Here is a 10,655-nt window from a genome sequence, read left to right on the forward strand (position 1 = left end):
TGTAATTAATTCAGAAATTAAAGTCTTAACCTTTTGTAGAAATTTATTGATGAGTAACTCAAATTTTGTACAGTCTATAGTCTTGATCTATTTATCATAAATTCTTCTAAAGGAAATTTTATTTCATCAGGTTCCAGGTTGCATGTATCTATTCTAATGCAAATCATTTTTAACAAGGATTTCATTTTTAAGCTTGAAATACATTTTTCTATATGAGCTGTCTTCTTGGGGCGATTTTTTAAAAATTTCTTTCTAAAGTTCTAGCAAAATATAACCGGCGAGGGGCTAGTCACTGAGCAACCTCAGATTACTGCGCTGGAAATCTTAGAAGAAACCTTTGATGAGCTCTTAGAAATCTCGGGAATCATTCGTTAAGCCTGAAGCATTCACGCACCACGAAGCTTTCACACGTTTGTGATGCATACGCTTCCTCGGTGAGTCGAACTAACGGCCGACTCCGCCCGAACACCGCCGAGCATAGCCGAGTCTGATTTCTCATCGAGAGTCCCAATCTCAAAAAGTTTTGGAAAATATGGGCAATCTCAGCAATCTCAAAGAAATATTAGCACTCTCTATGGGAATTCGTTTGATACTGCCACACACATAGTTTTAAGATTTCCATATTTCTCATTGAGTTGCCCCTCGATAACCGGTGCTCATTAGGTTCTACTTAATCAGATATAATAATTACAAAAAAGAAAGACACTTTTATGTAAATAAAATAACATTGAAGGTTTAATTCTATATTTGTTCATTGGTTCCGGCAGTACTGCAAAGAAAAAAATGGAAAGTCTCGTTTTCTACATGATCATTTTTTATTTAAATTATCCGCTTGGAGGCACACAAATATTTAAGGCTTTTGATTGGATCATTCAAATTAAGAATCGCTTTACTCCGTTATTCTAGGCCATATTTTGAAAAGATTATTTTGTTTACAATACAAAAGTTTCATTCTTAACATTAGGACTGTCATTTTTTATAGCCTTTAGGACTTTTTGTGTAGCATAAGAAAATTACTTGATTCCTAAAGTAAGAACACTTATTATAACGTTGAATAATACATATTAGAAATCTATATCTTATTTTCCTGCAGAAGAATTTTTAAAAAATGCATTGAAAGATTCTGACTAAAAAAGAATATTGATAAATCAAGAAATTAAAACAATATGATATCAATTTCTGCCTTAATTTTCGCATTGCTCCAAAATGTCATTCAAAAATAAGTTAATAACTTTTTTTATACTATTTTAATTTTTTAAATTCAGTGGTTTTGCATCAGATATTATAAATTTAACGAATCAGGGAAATTAATTTTATCAATATTTTCTAATTTCATACTTTTTAAAATAATACTTTATCAATAATTTGCGTATTTAAAATTATTTTTTCTCTCAATATGGATCATTAGATATGGAAATTTCAAGTGATTCCAGAACTTTAGCAGAAATTTGTACAATAGTTCACATTTTAAAAGATTTATTTCAGATTTTTGTCCAAATTTAAACTGAAAAATATGCGGTGCATAAAATCTGATTTATTTTGCATGAAAAAAATACTGAATAGATTCTGATAACCTACTTTCTATGAAACGCATTCTCTGCTTAAGTACAATAATTTTAAATTCAATATATGTACAACGTAGGAAATGATCCGGAATGCTGAGCATTAACATATAAATTAAATAGCTGTCTATGCTTTTATTGTCTTGGACACAATGGTCTGTTATAGGAGCCACATGAAAATTATCTGTGCACTTTCTCGACACAAGGATCGGATATAACGTCATTCGAGCGTATAGCGCGAAAATGTGATCCGGTGTTAAAGTGGGCCGATTTAAAGTAGGTCCCCGTCTTATCAGTTCAACCTTAATTTTAAAGGTTTATCGTTTAGTTCTTATGATTAAGTTTGATTAACTTAATTCACGTCTTTCTGAAATAATGTCAGGAATGCTGATTAGAAGGAAAGTGATTTCTCGTTGAAAGACGTCGCTGGCTCGTCAGTTGAAGCGAATTACAATAAAAACTTTGCCCGGCGAATTGAGTAGATGTCGCGTGACAAATTTGATTGTTCTTGACCCATTGAAGTAACGATCTTAGAAGAGGAGTGATGTGAAAACATCGCTTATGTCTGACGGATATTGGAGAGTCAGGATTGTCGATCTCCAATCTTATAAAAAGTTGCATTTTTTTGGTACTTTTTCTGCTCCATTAGCAAATATTAAAAAATTGTATACTTTGATTGTAACAAATTTTTTTATTCAATATTACTGAAGCAGCGTTTTCCTTCAATTAAATAATTTCGCAGTTGCACGAAGACTTTTTAAATTGCAAGTGAAGATCCTCTGCTTTTTGAAGTGCAAATATCGGAGCTAGGAGGTTCCTATTTCTTTAGTACACCAAATTTAAAATAAATAAGGTTCTACAGGCATGAAATTAATCAAATGTTTGATCAAATATATTTGGGAATTACCAAATTTAAATCGCAATAAAAAAAGCCCGCTTTGATTCTTATTAGAACAGAGCTTTTGAAAGTTAATGAGTAGAAGTTGCGACTATGCAAAAATTAAATTTCCTCATTCAGCAAAAATTTTTTAGAAAATTTTCAATAAATATGAATAAATTAAAATTGGTCTCTTTTCTTTCGAAGGAAAAAAAATATTTCAAACAAGTAATGTATCTTCTAAGACTTAGTGTCTCATATTATGTAAACACAAGGTAATATGACTATCAAATGCATAAGCATACATCTGCCTTACAAGTTAAAAAGGAACTTTAGTCACATTTTTGATGAAAATAAGATGTTCGCATCAATAGATTCGCAGAAGAATACTGCGTCTATCTACGCAAACGAGAATTTTGAAAAACAAATATATTTAATTAAATAACAAGTTTTTTTCAACTAAAATTTGTAATTCGCTGCAGTTATAAGCCGTAGGTCACTTAAAAGTTGCATTGTACCTTTAAACGCCAGGTAAAGACAGCGCGTCAATTCGAGGTCGAGATATATATATGGTATAAGGTCGAGATATTTTACAGATAAGAAAGCCGCGTGTCAACTCGCGGCTTTTCCCCCTGTATTTTTCACTATGAGCAACCGCATGTCGATTTTTTATAGCGAAAAAACAAAAATGTAAATTTTTTGTAAAGAATAAGACAAATATTCATGAACATTTATAAAAAATAAATTCCATTATATTTTTTCCAGAAAAAATATTTCTCGTTGATTTTCTCTGTTCGAAGTTGAACAGACATAAGTGACTTTTTTACTTATACTTATTCTTCACTTGCGTGAAATTTATTTTTTTATACTTTAATAATGACATGATTCTATAAGATGGTTCTTATATTTAAATTAGAGGTAATTAATGTTGCAATTATTGCCTCAAAATGATTCAACTAGAGAAGCAAATTGATAAAAAAATTGGAAAACAGTCAATTCAATGCAATTAAAATCATTTTATTTTTATTTAAAGATTGTAATCTTGTGCATCTTTTTGGTTGTTCATTTACATTTTACTTTCTTTAAATCGATCACTTCCAGCTACGACTTTTCCAATACTTTCATTTTTCAATCAAGATGATAACTTGGTTAGCTACTTAATTCACTGGCATTTTCTTTACTTTCTTCGATTCCGTGAGGAAGATCAATTTAGCACAATCTGTCAGTACTCAGATGAAAGTCGTAGAATTGATGACTACATATGCATTTGTAACATTTGACAAATAAGTATATATCGAATTCACTGAAGAATACTTTTTTTAATTGTATAAATCTGACTAAAAATGCTGAACAATTACCTATTTCACTTCAAACACAAGTGCCTTCTTGTGGAAAAAATTACTTAAATCTGATTGATGGGGTTTACTAAGAAAATGGATTATTAATTAATAAAATTATTAAAGTCAGTTTATTTACAAATTATTACCAATAAAATGTATGTGCTTGGAAATCAATCAAAATAAATTATGTAATTTTTGTTAAATGACTGTGAAATCAATTCGAAAAAATTATAGATTTTTTCCACTTGACATTTCATCACATATAAAAATGTTTTATTTTATTAGATTTCATTTTCTAATTTTTAATACAATCTGTCAAAAAACATGATTATTTAATAATACAGTTAAAAATTGGCGGGTGCAGCCTGAGGAAAAGGAGCAATCGTATAGGAATTTAATTTTAAATATAATAATATTTTTCATTTTTAAGACAAAGTTTTAGGTTTATAGCTTCCAATGTTACTATGTAAAGAAAATTCCAAAGTAAACAAAAATGAAATTACTTTCTAACGGATATCATCGCAATTGTGACAGCTATAGTTCTGATTTTGTAGAGTATGGCATATCTGTTATTATTGTGTGAACCACTCTCACGTCGAGCGAAATTTCGCTTCTTGTTACAAAAGAATGTAAAGCCATTGTTACTAGGTCATATTGAAGTTGATTTTTGTACTTTAAAAATATTTCATTGTTTCAATGCCATTATTTTCTACTATAATGCTTTCACTATTTGCAGGAGAAAATAATGATGATATTTACGACACAACGCTAAAATGCAAACCAACCATTTAAAAAAACGGTTGTCTGTCTAAGTGAGTCATTATCTACTTAAATAGTCAACTTGTAATTTACGCCATAACATATTCTTATCCAAATCTCATTTTGAAATATTTTATTCGGTAAATTTTTACTGTTTTTCAAAAAATTATATTTTATTTTTCGTCTAAACAAGTTTGGATTTTTCTACTTAAACCATCAATTTAAAGGCTGCCGTACAGCAGGGCTCTTGAGCGAGGGGAAATTCGGCCATAAACACTCATTTGACACATGCCTCGTTTCCACCACCGCGAACCTCCACTCAGCTTTAAAAGTGAGACAGAGTGTGAGTCGAAGTGGTGGAAATGAGACATCTTGCAAATGAGTATTTGGGACCAAATTTCCCCTCGCTGAACAACCAATAGAATGCGGAAGTTTAAAATCTCAAAGTGACAGAAACCTAAAATTGGAACAGACTAGGTAGCGGATCACGATAAAAAGAGAAATTTTTAATTTAAATAAAAAATATTATCTTACTCTTGAGATATTAAGTTGCTAAATATAGAGCGAAAGTTAGTTTGATTAGAAAAAGTTAACCAATTCCGAGTAAATCATTCAAGAATTTTAAGATTCAAATTTCATGAGGTTTGAAAATCGTTTTTAGATAGAAACTAAAAATCTGATTTTTAATTTTGATAAATAATCAAAATATCCTTTCGAAATATGAAAAAAATATGAAAAATTAAAATATAAAAAAATTATTCTTTCCCGGGAAAATAAAGATTTAGTGTGACGGCACGACACTGTAGCAGACGATATTTCGCCAAAAGATATATGAAAATAATATGAAAAGAAGAATGTTATATTTTTTTTTTATAAATCACCGACAGTAATTTTAAGAAATATTATTTTTCATCACAAGACAAGAAGTAAAGTTCAGAAAACTTTAAATGATGGCTTTTTTCAGAAAATGAAGATTTAATTTCGGGTTTCGGGTTTGGAATTTGATTTTTTACTTTGGTGCTGAAAAAAGTGACAAATACTACCGTGATTTCAAAAAACACCGTAAACTGCAAAATGAACGAAGGCGAGAAAATCGACGAAAACTGCTCGAATCTTTATTCGCGTGTGTCGCGGATTCTCATTCATTTTATGCAGTTTTTTAATTGTTCTTGACTAAGTTGCATAATAACTTTTCATTTTTGCACAAATAATTGTTAGCAAATGTTAATTAATTATCAAAAATGCAGTTAACGGTTTTGGTATGGGAATCAAGTTTTTGAATATTTTACTACAGAAATTTATATTGGTCTTCAAATAATGCGGAGGTCTGACACCTCTTATTATTCTCTACTCAATGCAGAAAACGTGCAAAAAAACACATCTCGGGAAGAGCATCCTCTACAACTCTACTTTTTTTAATTTTGAAAGAAAATTTTTCTGTGACTGAGACCAATGAAATAATTTTCTGTAAATAAAAAAATGTGTTTAATGAATAACTGCATTAGAATATTATTTAATTGTTTTAAAAACTGGGAAAGGTAGAGTTGGATAGTATGTTTCGTCCAAAAAATAAGCCATGAGTGATTGAAGTTCAACAATTTTTAAACAATTGTTAAGAATTGACAGTTATAAAAAAATTGGCTCACAAAAACTAATGTTGAAATAATTATTTTTTGTAAGTTTTAAAGAAAACCCATATTTTTACATGACAATTACCTTAAATCCAATTAGAAGATATTTCATCATTTCAAACTTATTTGAAAGGAAGAAAGCGGGTTTTGCTTATTTTCCATTCCAATGTCTCTGAAGTGATGAAAAACGTGTTCGCTTTTAATTGACGCCAGTGAAACCGTAGCAAGTGTTTACAAGCCACGAGTAATAAGGATCAATGGCTAATTCACAATGATGTTCGATTTTCTTCGACTTGTGGGCAAAGTCGACCGACCACCTTTCTTATTATCGGTACCTCTAGTTTTTGTAAATTTGACTGAGATTCGAATTCTCCGCTCTATTTGACGCTCCCTACCTGCACCTTAGGAAGGATGGTACCTCTCCCAGTGGCCGCAAAAGAAGAGGGCCGTCTCTGCTCTGCTCGACTATGGAGAATGTATGAATGTCGAAAGGCAAAAAGGAAAAAAGTCTGTAGTTGTTTCCTATATATAGTGCAACTAGCTATCGACACGTTCAGTACAAATCACGCGACCCGTCAGTTTGTCTCGTCCAAGTTAAAGGGAGCTTTTTTTTCAACCCCTTATTTTTCGAAGTTAAGCGCTCGGATTTCATCGGCAAAAATCAAAGTTCCATTCATCCGAAATGAAGCCTCATCAAGTGTCCAGATTTTTTCTTCCCTTTTTCCTTTTTTCAATAATTTTTAAAATCGCTCGTGCTGAAATTGAACATGGGACTGTAAGCCAATCACTTGAAGATACACCGGATAAAACGCCCACGATTCTGACCAAAGATTGTGGGAGATCTTATAGTGCTAAATGTCTCAAGCTGGATGTGGTTTCGTTTTTTGATCGACTTTCCGAACAGGATGATCTTGGTGTGTAGAAAGTTTAGGAAAAAAAATTATATTGGTCAATAATGCAGGTTCAATTGACATCTTTATATGCATTTGAGAACTAATAGTATAACGTAAATTATTTGAGGAATTGATGAAATAATTAGAATTTGCCATGATATCTATAAGAAACAATCTATGAAGAACATTAAATCTATAGTAAAAGTAAAGATGTTTATATAATAAATACTATAAGCACACTTTAACTAAATAAACTTTAAATTTTGTTATTTACATGTTTATTGCATCAGTTATGTTTCTACACTTTGATTCAAAAAAAAATTCTTTTAACTATTAAACTTCTGCTCTAGTAAGTTCTTTTTGCTTTTAATTACATTTGTTCAAAAATTAAAACAAATATTTCGCAAATTTCTTTGGCCCAACATCTTAAAATTGTGAATAAAATACTCAGCAGAAATCTTTTCAGAAAGAAAGAAATATTTTGTTAAAATTAACTTTTTTATTGAAACAAGTTTTATTTTAACAAAAAATGCACAAACTATTATTATTTTTTAAGAAGAAATAATATTTTTTTCAGTTTTTTAATAAATTCTGGTAATTGTTCTCTATTTAACGTCAAATTTTTAAAAGAATTTTACCTACAATACAAAAATTATATTTTAAAATAATTCAAAGTAACTTTTTTAAATAAAAATACAAAATACACTATTTCTTCTTTGTTATTCGACTAATTTTTTCATATTTAGCATACAAAATAGAGATAGCATAGCTATTCTGTAAATCTTACAAAATTTGCAACAGTTTGGTCAATTTAAGGATATTTTCTGTAACATTTACTGAACTTCTCTGTTAAGGTGGTATCTTTAAACTGTAAACTTTAAACAAATTCGGTAAATTCAACAAAAAGTACCTATTAATCTATGAAATTAATGAAAATTTTCAAACTGAAGAAAATTTAGTAAGCATAAAAGAAAAGTTATTTCGTCCATATTCTAATCGAAAATCCTGTAACTTTTGCATACTCAAATATAGATTTATAATTGATCCAAAAGTCACAAAAAATGCCCTTATCACATGAATTATAGTTAATTGAATCAAATAAATCAGTTTTCACCTCTTATGGAATTTTCTGTTACTAAGTTGGTGACATTATTTTCATCTTAATCTTAATCTTTTGAAAAATTAGTCATCCCCTTTAAAATTGTACCTTATTAGTTTAAGAAGCATCTATGTTCTTTTAATTCGAAATTAAATTACATTTATTTCTTTGCTGAAATCATACTTGAATAAAACATATTTTGAAAAATTAAAGCAGGATCTGATTGACATAAAACAAACTACTTTCTTTGAAGAAGTAATTTTATCCTAATGAAATTACCTTTACCTCAGTTTAAATTTAACTTTTTCTCAGAGATTATTTAAGAAAATAAAGATTAATTTTAGTTATTTGAAAATTAATAGTTTGGTTATTTGCATTGGTAATATTTTATTTCATGGAAAACTGGAATGTATGACTTTGCTCGGATCTTCTACTTAAATACGAATTAATTTTTTACTCTTGTTGGTTTTCTCTGCTGTAGTATATTTGGTACATTCCCGTACAATATTTTAAATATTTCATTACAAATAGGCAGGAATGGAGTATTTTATTTATCCTAATTTTTTAGGTCTATTACCTGGTGTCTCGGTTGTTAAAGATACCAGCTCAACAGATATTCCAGTCGCAGAAGTGATGGCTAATTTAGCAAGAGATTTTCCGCATGATGCTGACAAACGGCTGGATGCATTCTTGATTCACAAAGTAGGCAGTTACCTTAACAGCCACGCAATTTCCATCAAGCTCTTCGATCCGAGAACATTCGAAGCTGCCAGAAACTTCAATAACGAGGCGCTAAATCGACTGGGACTAACTGGAGATAAAAATAACGAAGATGGTGAGATTAAGAATTTCCTTAAGTTCCTATAAATAAAACAAATTTTTCAATTTTACACACAAATTATATTAAATATGGAGATCAGGCAATAATGATCATTCTATAAATATTCATTTCCAAAAGTTCTCATTCTTCCATTAATCTTTCTATTTATTTTCAACAAAATTGTTATAAATTAATACCTGAACCTGTATATTGCAAAACTATTTAATGAAATATGATCTTACAATAATATAAATTATAATGCTCACAGCTATACCTTTCTAAATGAATTACTTACTTCAAAATTCAATTAACCAGCAATTAAACTTCTCATTTTCAAAGTAACCCAGAATGCAATTTCCTTTTAGGTCGCGGCAAGAAAGACAAAGGCATGAACGGATTAATGGCCGGTTTAATGATGATGAAAGGGACTTTGGGTGCAGTAGGATTTGGTGCACTTGCTCTTCTCGCTGGAAAGGCATTGATGACTGGTCTGATGGCCCTGATGCTTTCAGCAATTATAGGATTAAAATCCCTAACAAGTGGTGGAGAGAAAAAGACGACATATGAAATTGTCAGCAAGCCTGTCTATTCTTCCTCGCATACCCACAGTTCTGAAGAACATCATGGCCATGGCATGGGTCATTCTGGATACGCGAGGTCTCTTGATTTGGCACAAGATACTGTTCAAGAAGCTGTACGCAAATACGGAAATGTGCGCGATCGTAGGTCGCTTTTGTAATATACAAGTTAAACTAATTTTAGGATTTTAGGCATATCAAATGACAAGAGATCAAGGCATGATCTAATCTCACAGAGAGCTTCCATAGTTTCTTTTATCTTTTCTTTTCTCTAACTTTGTTTTCTTTCTTCTTCCTGTGGAATCTTTTTATAACTTTTTTTCACATCTTTCTTATGTTCTTTTCTAATTTCTTCGAAATGCTACTTGTAAAGATATTCTTCTACGAGTCTAATTTTCTTTTCTATCATTCCTTCAAATTTCCCTCACAGGTAATCGCTGTAAGAATGCTACCGTTACAAACGTTTACTTTAGTCTAGTTCGTAAGTATTTATTGCGAATTCCTTTGTACTTTGATTGTACACTTGGAGCGTTGCTTGACAAAAGAGTAGGATATTTAAAACTGATGTTAAAACTGTAAAATTGACTATAAATAAACATCTTTTTATAAACGTAGTATTTACTTTAAAGAAATATTTATTTCTTAGTAATTATATTATAGAGCTTTGTAATGTAGGTCTACTTTTTACCAATCTTTAACATGCACGAGTACCTTTTAGATAAAAAAAAAGTTTTATCAAGACGGAGGCTATTGTAAAATCTGGGGCGAGTGAAAGGTCCTGCAATTTGATACCAGGAAGAGTTTCATTCTCATGTACAGATGACAGTATCTTTTACCTCAAAATTAGATTTTTAGGCTAATTTACTCATCAGCAACATGACGTCCAGAATCGTTTACCCAACCTTAATAAACACCCCGCTTTGTGCACAAGGCCCAAGATCATTGATACTATTTTTGAAAATGGTACGCATCATTAATTTCCTTTACCGAATATCCCAATGCGGAAAAGTGAAACATGACAAGATTTTTCATACTCGACTTTCCATATAGGTAATCCACTGAAGGAATATTTTTTTGCGTTACTGGATAAGACATT

At 30.4% G+C, this 10,655-nt stretch overlaps 1 protein-coding gene across 1 annotated transcript; it reads left to right on the forward strand.

Annotated features, from left to right (window-relative positions):
* Window positions 1–6,726: 6,726 nt before the first annotated feature.
* LOC117168273 lies at window positions 6,727–10,165 on the forward strand. Its single transcript, XM_033353782.1, has 3 exons — window positions 6,727–7,083; window positions 8,730–8,996; window positions 9,347–10,165. Exons 1-3 carry the CDS (start codon window positions 6,852–6,854, stop codon window positions 9,718–9,720), a joined length of 873 nt encoding a protein of 290 aa, XP_033209673.1. The 5' UTR covers window positions 6,727–6,851; the 3' UTR covers window positions 9,721–10,165.
* Window positions 10,166–10,655: the final 490 nt, after the last annotated feature.

The sequence above is a fragment of the Belonocnema kinseyi genome, chromosome 2 (genome assembly GCF_010883055.1).
Source record: "Belonocnema kinseyi isolate 2016_QV_RU_SX_M_011 chromosome 2, B_treatae_v1, whole genome shotgun sequence".
In the NCBI taxonomy this organism is placed as follows: domain Eukaryota; kingdom Metazoa; phylum Arthropoda; class Insecta; order Hymenoptera; family Cynipidae; genus Belonocnema; species Belonocnema kinseyi.